At 43.0% G+C, this 17905-nt stretch overlaps 1 protein-coding gene across 2 annotated transcripts in view; it reads right to left on the reverse strand.

Annotated features, from left to right (window-relative positions):
- SMARCAL1 (SWI/SNF related, matrix associated, actin dependent regulator of chromatin, subfamily a like 1) overlaps positions 1 to 17905 on the reverse strand; it is a 47262-nt gene that overhangs the window by 20490 nt on the left and 8867 nt on the right. For both annotated transcript variants that reach the window (XM_033161512.1, XM_033161500.1), the window contains exons 6-10: positions 16817 to 16867; positions 13763 to 13946; positions 12254 to 12404; positions 8964 to 9122; positions 3693 to 3758 (exon numbers count right to left, since the gene is read on the reverse strand). In XM_033161512.1, coding sequence (XP_033017403.1) covers positions 3693 to 3758; positions 8964 to 9122; positions 12254 to 12404; positions 13763 to 13946; positions 16817 to 16867 — 611 coding nt within the window. The remainder of the gene's footprint in view (positions 1 to 3692; positions 3759 to 8963; positions 9123 to 12253; positions 12405 to 13762; positions 13947 to 16816; positions 16868 to 17905) is intronic.

Genomic DNA, 17905 nt, shown 5'->3' on the forward strand with positions numbered 1-17905 from the left:
CTTCTCTCTTTCTTTCCTTTTTCCAATATCTTGCGATATCAAAAACCCTCTTAACACCGCTTTACTGGCGTCCCAGACCACGTTTATATCTGTTTCTTTATTTAAGTTCAGTTCAAAATAATCACTTAAAACCTTTTTTGCCTTTTCTGTTATTTTCTCATCATTAAATAAGCTTTCGTTCATTCTCCACCTGGTTTTGACACCTTCTCCTTTTAGTTCCATATATACGGCATTGTGGTCCGATAAGGTCCTTGGCTGAATCTCTACTTTATTTACTTTTAATAATATTCCTTTTGAAACCCAAATGTGATCTATTCTTCCTGAACTTTTATTAGGTTCCGAAAAGTATGTGTATTGTTTTATTTCCGGATGTTTTGCCCTCCATGCATCTATTAAACTCAAATTTTCTGTCAATGTAAAAAAAGCCTTTGGCAATTTACCTTCGGAGCCCCAACTTCTTGATGTTCTATCTATTGTGGGATTCACCACCCCATTCATGTCACCCATTAATATTTGTTTTTCGTCAGCAAACTCAAGCAGGATTTCCTCCAGCTTTTTATAGAACTTGGCTTTTTTATTATTCGGGGCATATATTCCTACCAATTGTATTTTCTCTCCTTGCCATAATATTTGTACGATTACTATTCTCCCATCTTCATCTTTATAAATCAATTTGGGTTCCAACTTCTGTTTTACATAAAGAACCACCCCACGTTTTTTCTTTTTATCCGCCGACACAAAATCCAGGCCCAATCTTTTATTTATTAATATTCTTTTGTGTTTTTTGGCAATGTGGGTTTCTTGCAAACATACGACGTCTAATTTTTGTTTATTTAAAACATGTTCAACTTTATTCCTTTTACATTTATTATTCAAACCATTTATGTTCCAAGATTGAAGTTTTAAAATCATAACTCCGGTTTCTTTGTTGAGTCTTTCTACAACTTAGTGTTTTCTCTGTCTTCCTTTTCCTGTTCCTCTTCCTCTTCTCCTTCTTCACTTTCCTGTTCACTTCTTTCTCCTTCTCCCTCTTCTTCTTCCTCTTCCTCCTCTTCCACTCCTCCTACTGCTCCCTCCTCCGTCTTTCCTTCTACTAATTCTTTCACATTCTTTTCCTTCTTATCTCCTTCCAATCCCAACTCCTTCGGGTATCTTCTGATGAACTTCTTTAATTCTTGCACATTTGTGATCTTGTATCTCTTGTTTTTGAAATAAAAAGTTAGTCCTTCGGGAAATTCCCATCGAAAACTTATTCCTTTTCTCCTCAAAATTCCTGTCAGTGTCTGGTATGGCTCTCTCTTTTTTAAAAATCTTGCTGGGATTTCTTTATGTATGATAATTTCCCTACCTCCAATTATCAATTTCTGTGAATGGCCTAATTTCAAAATTTCGTTCCGAATATCCATTGAATTAAACATTACCAGGCAATCGCCTGGCAATTTTTTGGCTCTCGCTTTCGCTGATTTTACTCCTATTCTAAAAGCATTTAGAATGGAATACTCCACAATTTCTTGTTTTGTATCTAGCCACCTAGCCAGTTCAGACACCAATTTCTGTCTTATGTTCTCATTTGCTTCCACTGGTATCCCGCGGAATTTGAGGTTCAACTGTTTTTGCCTTAGTTCCAACATGGCTAAATTGTCCAACATCTCTTCTTGGATCCTATTCAGATCCCCTATTTCCTCTTTCACTTTTTCTGTATCTTTCTTTGATTGTCTCACTTCCTTCTGGACTTTCTTTACTGAACTTTCTAAAGTCTTAGACTTAGTAGATAGATCTTTCAACTGTTCTGTCAACTCTCCCACCACCTTTTCAAATTTCTCATCCATTGATTCTTTCAGATCTACAATTTTCTTCTCTATATTCTGTTCACTCTGCCTTATTTCTTTTTTTATTTCTGCTAATAAACCTTCCCATTCCTTTCCCTCCTCCTGTTTTGAGGGCCTTCTATCTCCTGGCGTTGCACTCCCTTTGTTCCCCTTCATTTTAACCCTAAATCTAATTTCTGCTATTATTTTTCCAACCACCAGAGGGCGCGTTGCTCAGTCTACCCTTTACAATTATGATTTCTATACAATTTTCCCTGTATTCTATTTTTCGCCTTTAGGTGGCGTTGGAGAGTGTCTATCTTTTGCTTAGTCCCTTCTCTTACTTTCGATTTCTTTGTTCACCAGAGTCCCAAAGTTACTTTCGATTTCTTTGTTACAAGCTCCTCTCCGTTTCTGTTACTTTCTAACTCAGGAAAACAGTAAATCACCTAGGTGTTGTTCAGTCCGTATCAGTCCGTGTCCGTAGAAAAGACCACAAAGTCCGGAGATCCACGAAGTCTGCTGCAGCGACGAAGGTCCCACCTAGAAAGCAAGCCCCTTTTCCCTCCCCCACACCCAGTACTCAAAAACCCAGTCCGACGTTTGCATCAATCTCCATTTTCTCCCGCAGCGCTTCCAGTCGACCCCTACTAGCTTCCTCTTTCTCCGTTCAATCGATGATTGTAATCCAAGAGGTCGATACCTCTAAAGTTTTGTCCATATAATCAGCGCCTTTATTTCCTTTCGCCACCCGCCGGCTTAGTCTTCTCCCGCTGGGGGGGGGGCAGGGGGACAAGACTCCCTCTCAGTCACTTCGGCCACCCACAATCTGCAGCTGTATAAAGCCTTTTAAACGTCTCTCATCAGCAAAGTAACCTTTTCCTGTATCGCCACGCAAAACCCCTTTCCAATTTCTTTCTTTGGTTTGCCAGCACGATACTCAGCCGAACTAGGAGTCTTTCTTCCCTTTTCTCTTCCCCCCCGCCGGATCTTCTTGGTTTTTAGAACAGCTTAGTTCTTATCCTGTATTATTATTTTTATGTTCCACTGATCTGCCCCTTCCACCATCAACAACCCCCGGGCGACCAGTCAAAGAAAAGTTAACTCACTTACAGGAACGCTGTGCCCAGGTCGTCTTGCACAGTCATGCCCAGCGCCATTTTCACCAGAGCAGAGACGGACTCCCTTTTTGCGTCTCTTACTCCCGTCCGAATTTCTGTCGTTACCAATTCCTAATTTCTGGACAACTTGGTCTTTCTCGTTGTCCTAGCCTCTATTTGTTTTCTCCCTTCTGTTTTGGAAGCGGGCTGCTTTTATCCGGATCTTGAGGCTTTGCGCTACTGGGGGGGTGCGATGTCCCCGTCTTGCGTCCGCTTCTCACCCTTTCTCCCGGATTTTACATTCAAACCTCGGGCTTTGGGGTGCAGCAAATGACGCCGCCGGGTGTACTGAGCTTCAAGGTAACCCCCCTTGAAGTGCCCGGGTCCCGCTTAGCCTTCGCATGGCCCCTTTCCCCCCAGGTACGCTCGGAACACCCAGAGGGGCTATTCCGCGATCCGACGATGGCCGCAGCTCCACCGGAAGTCCCTGTATTTAAATACTCAATCTTGTACTACACTTAGGATTTCTGAACTTACTTCATGCGTTCTGCTGTAGAGTTTAACTGATAAACCAAAATTGCCCAATCTGCATCATAGGTAGGTGAAAAAGCACAGAATTTCATTACGTCCCTCATATTGGGATTTCGTATGGCTCCCAACTTGTCACTACAGCACTGGTAGCAGCCTAGCAACATTCTTTTGGCTCTTGCCTATATACCAGGCATCATGAATACGCAGCACCTAAAAGTCAAATGCCCAATTTTGAAAACCCTGGCATGCTCACCTTCAGGAGAGGCATCGCAGCCCGGCAACGAGCAGTTTTCCCATTCTTCAGAAAGTGGGACTCATCCTGAAACAGAAGAAGGGGAGAGAATGTGAAACGCAGAGCAATAGCCAAACAAGCAAAAAAGCAATTTATATCAGCATTCCTCCAAATGTGGGTCCCCAAATGTTGTTGGACTACAACTCCCATCAACCCCAGACAGCACAGCCGATTATCATGGGTATCAGCAGTTGTAGTCCAACAACATCTGGAGACCCAAGGCTGGGGAAGGCCAAATTAAGCTGTCCTGATATTTTGTGTGATTATCTTAGATAATCCTAGACGGGTACAGCACCACTCTGAATGTCAAAGCTCCGCAACATAAGGTAGGATTGCTTGCTCGAAACTGAAGTCACTGTGAAAGGAAAGCACATCCTTGTTGTTGATCTATCAACAACCATAACCAAGCCAGTGAAGGGAGGGGAAGAAATGATTCTCGCTATTAATATTCTTTTTGCCGCTGCACCGCCTCCTCTTAAATGCAGATAATTGCGAGTCTGCCCTGCACGGATTCCCCCAAAGGAAGGGGTTAATGAAAAACCACCAGAAAGGAGGAAATCTAATTAGGAGCCAACCGGTTTGCTGTTAAAAGGCTCGCCAGGTAGGAAATAGACCTACCATTTGAGAATTTCCCCTCCTGGAACGAGCCCTATTGCCATCGCTGTTACAACACCGAGCTTCGGGACACTAAGGAAATTGGCACCCTCCCAGGGAATGTGCTCGTCTTGTCGTATTTGGACGAGTAAGCAGCCATGCACAGAAAGGATAATATACCCCCTTCAACTGGAAAGGACTGCTTTCTCAATCTTGGTTAGCAATAAGGTTATGCTAATAACAGCCACCAGCAGAGGGAGGATTGAAGAGGGAAGCGAGGAAGCACAACACCCTGCGGAGGCTACTGGATGCAAAACGCAGGACCTGAATTCTACAACATATCTAGTAAGAACGTGAATGAGGGCCAAACCACACTAAGTGGGAGATCAATGATTGTGATTTTTTAAAACGAAAATGCAGCCACTGAGGAGTTAGGGAGTTGCCTATTTCTTTGGAGCAATGGCAGGGTCAGGGTTTTACCCAGTCCTGTCATACCATTCTTCTCAATCAAAATGACACATGTACACACATAGCTGCCGTTTCCCCCACAGAGGAAACACTAAAGGTGTATTTTCCACCTGTACAGCAAACAGGGCCAAGGTGATTAAGAAGAATGGCCCACTCATCGATACGGTCACTCCCAAGCACTTGGTAGCCTCTCTGTTGTATTTTAATAAACAACATCCACAGTAAGGAAAAACCACCCCCACCTCTCCCATGTAAAGCATAGCATGGTTAGGCCTCGTGATGCGAGACAGATTTTTTTTCTAAAATGGGACTTCCTTGATTTATTTTTTCTCCAGTGTTTTATTTTTCTGCAGAAAATTTCCCATTTCATAAGTTCATTAGTGACAATGAATGGGTTCAAATATTAGGAAAACTTGGCAGTTTCAAAGTTAGCTGTGTTTACTAAGCACAAGTAAAATGTGCTAAATTAGATCACTCTCTAGGGCATCAGAATTTTTTTCCATAGCAAATTACCTTATTTCCCCCCGCCCCCTTCAACATTTTCCAGAAATCCCACATTATTGATCAGGGCTAGGGAAACATATAAGACTGTTATATGTTCTGCCCGGACACTGAGAACCAGTGCCGAGGGCCTTCTAGCGGTTCCCACACTGCAAGAAGTGAGGTTACAGGGAACCAGGAAGAGGGCCTTCTCGGTAGTGGCACCCGCCCTGTGGAACGCCCTCCCATCATATGTCAAAGAGATAAACAACTACAGTCGTACCTCTTCTTACGTATCCCTCTGGATACGGAATCTTCGGGTTATGGCCATGGCAAACCCAGAAGTGTATACTTCCGGGTTTCACCATGTGAGCATGCGCAGAAGTGCGCCTCTATTTACGTAATTTTCGGGGTGCAAACGGACCCCTGGAACAAATTAAGTTCTTATCCGGAGGGTCCACTGTATCTGACGTTTAGAAGACATCTGAAGGCAGCTGTTTAGGGAAGTTTTTAATGACTGATGTTTTAATGTATTTTTAATCTTTGTTGGAAGCTGCCCAGAGCAGCTGGGGAAACCCAGCCAAATGGGCGGGGTATAAATAATTTGTTGTTGTTGTTGTTGTTGTTGGTGTTGTTGTTGTTAAAGAGCCTGACCTGCTTCAGACAAAATGACAAACTGAAATCAGTTGAAAATGGAAACGGGGGCTTCAGATTTCCTCCTCGCGGTTGTGCAAGAGGAAGGGAGTGGAGCAGAGAATTGTTTAGCATTGCATCTAAATGCAATATTGCAACATCAGACTGACCAGTGAAGATACTGAGTGCTGCAATAGCCGCAGGGCTACCCATAGTGGCAGGGAAAGGGAGATCACTCTTAAGTCCCACACACAAACTGAGAAACTACACAAGCCACACAAGTCACCAGAGACACCAGCTGATGGGTGGGTGCGTGTGGTTTGGGGAGCAAAGTGTTGCAGGCCAATATTGTCCAGAGGTTCCCTACCCCTGCTCTATATGAATAAGCCCAGCAGACTTTTTAAAGACTTCACACATCAGTACCTTGTAGACAACCAAAAAATGGAAGTGTTGGGATTATGCTCCAAGCACTTTCACCTCTGGCACTTTGACAAGAGATTGCACACTTGTACAAAGGATTCCGGAGGGGCACTATTCCTGAAGAGTAAACACTAGCAGCTCGATATATATATTTTTAACTGTGAAGATGAGATCTAAGAAGTTGCTTGGCTCCAGGACCTTAATTGATGCAGGTGATTTGGGTATCTGCTGACCTCTCAGCATCAGATGCACTCAACTGTGCAGAAAATTCTTTGGCTGTGCCCCAGAACACATTTACTTGAAAGGGAATTTCTGATGAGATGAGAAGGAAATGTCCAAGTAAGTACAGAGGGTTGAAGTGTTAGAACTGTGGGTTATGATGACTTCAACAAGATTCATTAGGAAACAATAATAAGAATTGGAATTCCAGAGCAGCCTTGAAGAAATATAACTAAACTGCGGTTTAGTATTATGTGAACGAGCTGAGATGAGTCTCAAGCTCATACTCCCCGTTTCTTTGTGCATAAGAATGAGGGAAGATTGAAAGCTTCCACTTTTTCGTTTTGCAAAAAACACAGTTTCCTGTTGTATGACTGAATTGAGGAAACTGTGGTTTGTTTTAGAGCTGTGCACAAAAATGCCCCCCTGGAATTCTCCACCATATTTGTGTGTAGAGAAATTGGGCAGACCACTTCACCAAACATCTCCAGCGGAAGGAGAAATTCTTCAACGGCTCAGCAGGGGTGAAGCTCAGCATTAGGAGTGGTTAATTCTCCCTTCTTGTTTGAAATAGGTTTCTCTGTTATGCTTTCTAGTAGAAACAGCAGCCTGGCCACCATTTTGCATTCCCCATAATGCCACAAACCTAGCATCATTCTGGGGCATCTGGGGAAGGAGAGGGAATAGTGGCCAACAAGAATGTTCTCAGAAATTCTCTTAGGAAAATGTCTTTTCTGGGAAACGATGGTTTGGCTTGGTTTATTCTAACTGTAAGTTAGCTAACAAATCAGGATTCAAAACCACAGTTTGACCATGGTTTGTTTAAACCAGGCTTTCTCAATCTCGACCCTCCAGATGTTTTGAGACTACAATTCCCATCATCCCTGACCACTGGTCCTGCTAGCTAGGGATCATGGGAGTTGTAGGCCAAAAACATCTGGAGGGCTGAGGTTGAGGAAGCGTGGTTAAACTGACCATGCTTGGAATAAGTCAGATTCTGGGTTTGGGTCAGAAATTGAATCTCTAGTTTACTGAGAAACCAAAAGGGAAAAGTTTTCAATCTTCTCCCTGTGTCCATCAAGTGAGGTGGGGGGGGGGCACATATGGCCAAGGCTCTCCACAGTTTGTTCCCATTATTGTTGTTGTTCATTCGTTCAGTCGTGTCCGACTCTTCGTGACCCCATGGACCACAGCACGCCAGGCACGCCTATCCTTCACTGCCTCTCGCAGTTTGGCCAAACTCATGTTAGTAGCTTCGAGAACACTGTCCAACAATCTCATCCTGTCGTCCCCTTCTCCTTGTGCCCTCCATCTTTCCTAACATCAGGGTCTTTTCTAGGGAGTCTTCTCTTCTCATGAGGTGGCCAAAGTACTGGAGCCTCAACTTCAGGATCTGCCCTTCCAGTGAGCACTCAGGGCTGATTTCCTTCAGAATGGATAGGTTTGATCTTCTTGCAGTCCATGGGACTCTCAAGAGTCTCCTCCGGCACCATAATTCAAAAAATGTTCCCATAATACTGATTCCTAGTTTAGAACTACCAGTCCACTGCCATTTATTTATTTTATTATTATTATTATTATTATTATTATTATTATTATTATTATTATTATTACTGTTATTCATCTGACTGGGTTGCCCCAGCCAATTGCATGTACAAATTCCAGAAACTAAAAGGTCAAATTTCCCTAGGCAGTGGTAAACAGTATGTAGTCACTGGAGTCTTCAGTAAGGTCTTACTGCAATCAAGAGAAAGTATTTCATTAAAAATAATCAAGTCCCTTAGAACTCACTGTTGCCCAGAAAGGCATGAGAAAATCGTGATGACAGCTTGTCCTAAAACCTCAAAAAAAAAAAAAAAAAAAAATCAGAACTTGGCATGAGTTGGTCCTTCTGGACCATAAGATGGATACATAAATCACGAGATTGGAAAGTAGGGTTTCTATGTCCTATTCCTTGGCCCTGAAAAGCTGCTCATTACTTTTAATACAGGGAATCAGAAAGGTAACAGGAGAGCTCTTGGTCACCCTTCAGAGCAGACAAGAACATCCACATTTCCAGAAATACAGGGAGAATCTCTTGCAACTAAGTGGTGCCTTAAACAATACATTTTGGAAGCAAATGTATGCTATAATTGCCAAACAGTGTAAAATGAAATGGCAATTAAGAGGACACAGTCGCTATTAGTAAGCATTAGAAAAGCAGCCACTTCTAATTTCATACTGTGCAAATGGCAGCATAACATGAACCACAAGCTTTCAATTCAGACAAGCTTTATTTACAGCTTAAGAGCCTTCCATGTCTTGAGACCGTCTAATATGCCCTCATGCCTGCACTGAACACGTTCCCCATCTCTGTCTTAGAGTGGCCCAGGGAAACTGTGCCACCTGCCCCCCCCCCCAGCACAACGCCCTACTTACAACAATCACAACTCGGAAGGTGGTTTTGAGCTTCTTCTCCATCTTGCTGAGAAGGTCAAAACTGACAACGTTTATCAATCTTGCCGACAGGCAGTCCTTGCCCGTTGCTATGACACTGATGGCATCTGGGCTCAAGGAAGGAAGCCACCTGTGGAAAGCCTCAAGCAGCGAAAAGAACGAAGAAAGGAAAAAACGTCAGCTGAAAAAAAAACCCTTTTAAAATCTAAATGGCCTAAAGCTTACAGCCACCTTTCAAAAACAGTTGACACTGTTCATATGGCACTTTTTGAAAAGTTTGCTAAGTGCTCCTTAACTGTATTCATCCCCCCCCCCAGCACACATCATTTTGAAATGTTTTTCTGTGGAAACTGAGGATAACATTGCATCTGCACCAACTGTTTTTCACACGAGTTCCACGATGGACTAGTCAGCCTGCATTGTATCTCAGGTAATATGCAGACACAAGAAGTTGCCTTATACCAAGTCAGAATGCACCAAAAAAAAAAAACAACCAAGGCATGCAAAAGAAAACCAAAATGTGCACGAAAAGGCTGATTTGAAAATTCAATTTATGTGCGTCAGGGATTGCCCGGCTCCTCACGAAGAGAGGGCAAGGGGAGGTCCTACTCGGGAGGAGAGCCGGGCCAAAGGTATTCCTTGTGAGGAGCAAGGGGAGAGAGATCCTCCTCTCGAGGAGGAGGGGGACAGGAGGACTACTCGAGAGGAAGGGCTGGTTGGAGGTCCTGCTCAGGAGGAGGGCAGGGAAAGAAGTCCTCCTCGGGAGGAGGACTGGGAGAGCAGCTCTTCGCAAGTGGACGGCTCTCTACGTTACACGGAACCCCAGCCACTTCTGTTGACAGACTCCTCCTCCTCCTCTAGCGACAGCCTCCAAGGAAGGAGGAGCTGCAGAGGCTTGGAGACTCTGGGCAAAGACCTAGCACTGCCAGCCAGAGAGGATCTGAGGGAGAACTGCTGCTTCCGGTGCCAGCACAGCATCAGGGGGTCAGGAGGCACCACAGATGTCGTTTGAGGGTGCCGAGACTTTGGTGTTGGGCGGGAAACCGGAGAGGGGCACTTCCAGATTCTGCAAGTGACTGAGCGGTCATGTTTTGAACTAGCTCTACACTGTAAAATAGTAATGCACAATAAATAGTCTTAGCAACTGAAGGCTCTGTCGTTACTCATGAGCAACACTTGGGAAAACCCTGACAATGTGAAAAGTCGTGTACTCAGCATCAAATGTTAATGAGCAAAACCAGATGGAGTAGGTGGCATAAAGCACCTGTTTCCAAATACTGTACATTCTTCGTCAGTGTCTATATTCCACTTAAGGCCAAACACACGATACAATAATTGGTATCAGTTTAATATACCATCTATAGACATGTTAAAACCATAAGGCTATGCTAATATTATCAATTCCATTAATACAATAAAAGTCGTATCAAATATACTCCAAAAGCTACTATAGCCGTAATATAATCGCTTGAGATAATAAAGCACATGAATAATTATTGCTTACCAATCTTGTGATCATACAAGCCTCACTGGGGGGGGGGGGGAATCTTTCCTGGTGCCCTGATCTTAATGCCAAATCTCAGTTATACTAGCACACAAAGTTAATTGGTTGCACCTGAAATATACCTGAAAGGTATTCTGCTGCCATTTGTGCCAAGAAACGTGTGTTTGGCCTTACAGCAATCTGTTTTCTTTTGCTTATACCAAGTCAGATCGTTGATCCATCTATTGCTCCCACTCGTTGGCAGGAGCTCACCATGGTTCCAAGAGTGGTTCTCTCCCAGCCCTACCTGGAGATTGAACCTGGAATGTTCTGCATCAAAGCAGATGCTCTCCCACTGAGCTAAGGCCTTTCCCAACTGGGGACTCAATTCCGGATTCCACCCTACCCCCAGAAGAAAGTATCTAATTAGAAAGGTATTCACTTGCCCTATTATGTTCCTTGCAGAAACCGAATTCTCACTCAAGTGGTCAGTCTGTGCCTGGGCTGAAGGGACATTGGACCATAGCTGTCAACTTTTTAAAAGGGAAATTCCCTTATTCCAAATAGGATTCCTCGCAAGAAAAGGGGAAAGTTGACAGCTATGCATTGGACTGCAAGTACGAGCTCATCCGTAAAAAATTAAACCCCAGCAGAGAAAAACTAGAGCGTTCCCAACTTAGCCTTGTTTCAGAGGAAACATTCTTTCTCCCTTTCCAAAGTAGTCTGTTATGTGATCCATCTCTGCAGTCTGAGGTAGTACAACAACAAGGATGAGCACTTCACAGAGAGCTAGGTTGACATCTGAATGGATGTCATGCTAGGAATGTTGCCCCCCCCCATGAGATACCTATCTCATAATGACAGAACAGGGGTGAGCGCATTCACAGGGAAGGTGAATTTTAAGCACAAAGCTCAGCCTGTCAAGGTCCCCGAAGAAGCTGCAGTCCAGTTGGCTTGGCTATGGTGCTCACCCACAAACAGCAGTTGGACTTTATGGCTTCTGCCGGTTATGGCGAGCAGCAGTCTTTCCACTCAAACAGCCCTGTTCTGTTCTATTCATTTTCACTACTAAGATAAATACAGCTATGCTGAGATCATAAATGAACATTAGTATTAGCCTGATTCTCAGACCAGAGGCATCTCACAAAGCTGTTGGCTTTGTCAATCGTTATCTCCTGCCAGGATTATAAATCATTATATTTAGCTATTTAAGTATTTATAAGCCAAGCTATCTGGGGGGGACCCCAAAAAGCCTCAAAACATCCAAAGCAGTGGTCAAAACCAGTCTGCTTTAAAAATACTGAATATGCTTTTAAACAGGCAAACACAATTTATTCTTTAATTAAAACACGCCTTGGCTTTTACTACCTACTTCAGGACAAAGTAAGCCAGGGCAACTACCCCTGTGCTGCTCTTTTCATAAACAAAGATGGGAATAGGTTTTCTCCCTGCATTTGGCAAGTGAAGAGTTTTATGCGAGACTAAAGAATCTCCATGTATTTCCATATGCCCATTTTCACCCCTAAACTGGGCTCTCAGCTCCATGATCTCCATTCTGAATACTCCTTTTGGAATTATGAATGAGAATCTCAAACAGCAGCGAAGGAGGGGTGCCAAGTGACAGGTCTGCTGTAACTCCTCAAAGCTGAGGACTAACATGAAGCACCATTCCTTTCTGCCCCCATTGTCTCATTTTTCATCGGCACCAACAATTGCGGTGCCTCTCTCAGAATGTGAAAGACAAGCAAGACAGAAGACTAAAAAGGAGTTGAGAAAATGCAGGCATTACCTCCGCCCATGTATATCTCACTGAGGAAGGAGCGACCACCAACAGAGGCCACTCTTTTCGATAGTATTCAGCAACGCAGATTGCTTGGATTGTTTTCCCTAAGCCCATGTCATCTGCAAGGAGCAAACGACCTTCTTTGGCAATTGCAAAACTGAAAGAGAGGGGAGGGAAAGAGACCAATAGGTTATTGCTTCCATTTCCACAATTTGTTCAGTTCTCCTAAGGCAAGGTTGAGGAACTTGTGGTTCTCCAGATGTTGTTGACTCCAACTCACACCATCCCAATCCAGCATTACCAATGTTCAAGGATAATGGGAATTGTATCCCAGCAACATCTGGAGAGCCACAGCTCCCTGCTCTATAATTAATCTAGTTGCAAGTTAAATACCAGACCCCCCCAAAAAAACCCCCACTTTCTTATCCCAGATTCTTCTGATTCAAGCAGAAATACACCTTCCATCTCAATCAATGTGTTTCTCAAACTTCGGTCCCCAGCTGTTGTTGGACTACTACTTCCACCATCCCTAGCTAGAAAGACCAGCAGTTGGGGATGATGGGAATTTTAGTCTAGCAACAGCTTGTAAATATATCTCAAGCTGATTAGCAGAAGCCTTTGCATCAAATGAAAAGCGACCCCAAATGTGGTTTCCTTGAAAAAGATCCCAAATGCGGTTTCTAGTAAGCCTGTTTCTCAAGCAGTAGAATAGGCAGCAGACTCTGTTCTCCCTACATGGGGGAAGGAGTAGCTAGCAAAAATAGTTAGCAATCACGGTTATGTGCCTTCCACACATTCCTGGTACAGGAGTCTGTTCCCTGAGAATGTCAGCTTTCGATATCTCAAAGGATCCTCTTCAAGTAATAATAGCAAGGGGGAAACCAGCCATTCATGGCTTTGTGTTGTTTTTTTTCATGTGTCGTTTTATGGACCCTGGAAGTCCCTGCCTCCCTGTTGGGTCAATGTGGGTCCAACAAGTGGGATACAAGTTACCTCTTCCAGATTTTGTTGGTAAAGCAAGAAAGCAAAGGAAGATGGGGGAACAATGGACAACAACTCTTAACAACAACAACAACAACAACAACAACAATTTATTATTTGTACCCCGCCCATCTGGCTGGGTTTCCCCAGTCACTCTGGGCGGCTTCCAACAAATATTAAAATACATTAAAATGTCACAGATTAAAAACTTCCCTCAACAGGGCTGCCTTCAGGTATTTTCTAAATGTCAGGTAGTTGTTTATCTCTTTGACCTCTGATGGGAGGGTGTTCCACAGGGCGGGTGCCACTACGAAGAAGGCCCTCTGCCTGGTTCCCTGTAGCTTTGCTTTTCGCAGTGAGGGAACCACCAGAAGGCCCTCGGCGCTGGATCTCAGTGTCCAGGCTGAACGATGGGGGTGGAGACACTCCTTCAGGTATACTGGGCCAAGGCCATTTAGTGCTCAAACTAAATGCAAGTGCGAACATTTTAAATAAATGGTGTGTGTTTTTCAGAAGACCCAGAGCTTGACTTACTTCACACCTTCTCTCTGAAATGGCATGAGGCTGGCCACAAGTTTAGGATACAGTCCCGAAAGGTCTGCTTCTGGAATGTCAGCAACCTTCAAGGCAGACTTCTCAAACTGAGCAGCAAAGGCTTGTATTACTGGCTTAGGCAATGGCTCCACTTCCACTGCTGGAAGGCTCCTTACCAGTTCAGCTAAAAGTAACACACACAAGAAGGATTTGTGTCCCTAGGAGCATTTGTAAACAACCTTCACTTAAGTTTGAACAAGCACACAAACATATGCCTTGTTTATGCAGAATCCTAGACTCCTTTGCACGTTTACTTACATATTTAATGGTTCTTTCATTTTGACACAGAAAAAAGATTACTTTCCCCAAGAATGACTTCTTCAATCAAATGCTTTATTGCAGTCGATCAGCCAATAAAGAATTGACTTCATGAAAAGTGCCAATCTAAGCAAGGCGCATAGACACATGTGAAAGTACATAATACAAACAGAGAGCTAGGAAAAGAAAGAAGTTGATGCAGTACTTTCAGAAAACTTTCAGGTTTATTTTGGCAAGTTCTGTAACAAAACAAAGTTTGTTATGCAAATCAAGCATGTTTGCACAGCTCTGCTTAGTTTATTATTTTTCTGGTAAGCATAAAAGTTATGCTATTGCATCTGCACACACCGATCACTGGAAATCTTATTGTTCCATCCCACCAACTGCTGAGATTTAACAGGTCATTGCCCACACAGTTTCAAACCTAATTTCACATGAATAAGGACTTGAAACTTTCAATTTCCTAAAATGACTCCCGCTATAATGTTGAATTCCATGCAGAGTACCAAACTTCATAATTACATTTCACTTGTGCGGAACTGCACACACAAGTGTGAAAGAGAAAAAATATATATTACGAAACACCTATATTTGAACTGAACACAGCACTAAAGTGAAACAGTCTGAAATATAATTAATTAGCATCTCAGTCTGCAAACCACCAATAGAAAGAGTCCCCTACATCTCTTGCTTCCCACCACTGTCTTCTCAGACATTATTATTTTTTAAAGCAGAATCATATCAGGAGTGGACAATAGTGAGAATTACCAAGTGTTTTTATATCTTAAAATGATTCCACTTCTAAAAATAAAATGATGAAATGATTCATTTCAAAAACGCTGACTATAATGACTCTGGATTAAGCACTGTCTGTTCATCTTAAACTAACACTGACACTAATTTTTTTCTTGACACAGCAATCAAAATGTTGCCACGATGTATTAGACACTGCAACAAATAAAAAAGACACAAAATCCTGCAAGCAGCCTTTCCTTTCAAAGAAAACTAAAATCACTAAAATATGGAAATCAACAGACTGGAACATAATTCTGACAGTGAAAACAAAACACTCAGCAGACTCAGATTTGCACTCATGTTATAAGAGCCTGGGTATTGACTGCAAACCAGAGTTAATTTCGGTTATCTCTAGAACGGAGGCAGCAGATTAGACCCCTGCTACCCAGGCAAAATCCTTCATTCTGAAAGCATATAAATATGTGAAAGAATTTCTATTTGTGCTTGTAGGATAGGCTATACAGTATGCACCCTTTGGTTTAATCTGTGCCCCTCCAGCAAGGAAAGAAGCCTCTCCCTGCTGAAACAGAGTCCTGCACTGTTATTACGCTCAAAAAGTTACTTGCTAGAATTATAAACTAGCAAATTGCCGCAATTATGCCATCGCTGCTGTTTTGCAGACAAGCTTGGAAAATCAGGATGTCTCAGTAGTTTTGAGTGATTCATCCAAAAAAATTTCCCCCCCCTCCCTTGTCCCCAAGTGACCTTTTATCTTAAGACAGCTGAGCAAGTGTGTAAACAGGTAAAACTGTTAAGATACAAGGAGCAGGATCCTTTTTTAAAAAGGAAATTGTGCTATGGTAGAAAAGTCCATATTAGGGGATTGGAGACTCCTTGTGACAGTGGTACCATGAAAAGCCATGCACATGGAATCCAGCTTCTGTATTTGTACCCCCTAGCTGGTTTAAATCAAAGAAAAAGAGCGCCCAGATAGGCATTTCACACCCCATTCCATAGCACAATCCAGCAGCTGTAGCAACATGCACAGAGACATATAGAAAAAATAAATAACTGTAAGTAATTGCAGAGCAGCTGTTCAGGAGATAGTGAGCAGGGGTAGAGTGCAGTGTTGAATTCAGTCCCCCACCAAGCAATCTCCCCCACCCCCAGTTGCCCAAACAATGCACCCTTCATGATGGCACACTATTTTGCAGGCCTCCACTTGCATAGAGCCAGCTGCTTCATTCACACTCTGTGGAGCCTGGGTCTTGGATTTTAGACCAGTGCTGAGAGCATCTAGGAGAGCATCTGCAAAGGCCTGCTTGCTATTTCCTTGCAACTAATCCATTAAGAACTTTAACATTTGTCCGAAGGTACAGGAAATATCTGTCTGCATTCTCTGTTTCCAGGCTTGTTTTAGGATGATGCACAGCTTCCTATCTTTCTGGTCCAGGAGAAAACCCCGATAGGATGGCTTCAAAATACAAACAAACATATACACCCCAGCAAAGAGGATGGAAGTTTTCCTACCTCTGAATAAATCTGCGGCAAATTACCCATTAGAGCTACTACAGAGGAACAACAGCTGCTCTACTAGATGCAACTGAAGGTCTGCAACAAGGATGGGGAAACTGCGGCCCTCCAGATGTTGCCATCCCTGACTGCTGACTTTGTTGGTTAGAGCTGATGGGAGTTGGAGGCCAGCAACATCTGGAGGACCACAGATTCTCCTTTCCAAATGCAGAAGACACTCAAAAGATTAGGCTGCAAATACTAATAAACATGTCTACTTTTCACACAGACAATATTGGGTTATGATGCCATCCTCTAAGTAAGTTTCAATATGAGCGCATTATCCCCATTGCTAAGCATCAGAAGAGGCAAAAGTGAAACTCGTGACCATGTCAAGTACCTTTAAGAGACCATTTCTAAGAACTTAGTTTTAAGTGAGTAACCCGCCTTCAAAAGAATAAAACCTGCTGAAGAGAGGCAGCTTCTTACTTAGTCTTAGATAGTCCTCCAGGAGAAAATTCCATTTTCTAGTCTTCATATCTGTAAGAGTCATAATATGGAAATAAGCAAGTAGAAAGTACATCGACCTTGTATGAAATTCTAGCAATCAAGAATATATTCACCAGCATCAAATTGTTCGTGACAACTAAGCAGGTGGATCATTTTAAATAGGTTACAATGCCAAAAATCTTTTTTCTGTCCTCCATGTTCACTGTGTGTAATATTTGATATCCTGTTATTTACAAGATGATTCATTTTTCACTTTGACAACTGGACAATGCTTGTCTATATGTATTCAGCTGCTCCCCCCCCCTCACTTTGTGTTGTTATTACATAGTCCTTGTTCTATTTTATATGTGTATTTTGCACATTTGGATAAATTTTAGTACAATTTACAGTTCTTGTCCTGACTTAAAAAAAAAATCTTTTAATGGAGACAAGGCAACTTCATAAGTCACAGTCTGAAGATCTCCACTAACTGTATTTAAAATTAAGTGTACAGTGGTAACTTGGTTCTTGAACTTAATCCATTCCGGGAGTCCGTTTGACTCCCGAAACTGTTCGAAAACCAAGGCGTGGCTTCCGATTGGCTGCAGGAGCTTCCTGCACTCAATCGGAAGCCGCAGAAGCCACATTGGACATTCAGCTTCCGAAAAACATTCGCAAACCGGAACACTCACTTCCGGGTTTGCAGCTTTCAGGAGCCGATTTGTTTGGGAGCCAAGCCATTTGAGTCCCAAGGTACCACTGTATTTTAGGGTACGGGCAACATACTAAGCTGTGTGGCTAATCAAAAACGGAAACAGAAATTTCTGATCGCCTTGTAGCTGGGTCAGATGAGAAAGGTGGGTGGAATCTGGGCTAGCTCTGTCTCACCCTTGTTATGCTAAACCAGGGGTGGCCAACTCCCAAGAGACTGCGATCTACTCACAGAGCTTAAAAAAACTGGCAGTGATCTACCACCTTTTAGGGGGTTCAGGTCAAAGTTGTCTAGCTTTTTTAGGAAGGAGGGGAAGGCCCATTTTGGGGGGTGGTTCGGTCAAAGTTGTTGAGTTTTTTCAGGGAGGGGGTAAAATG

The sequence above is a fragment of the Lacerta agilis genome, chromosome 1, assembly GCF_009819535.1.
Source record: "Lacerta agilis isolate rLacAgi1 chromosome 1, rLacAgi1.pri, whole genome shotgun sequence".
NCBI lineage: Eukaryota > Metazoa > Chordata > Lepidosauria > Squamata > Lacertidae > Lacerta > Lacerta agilis.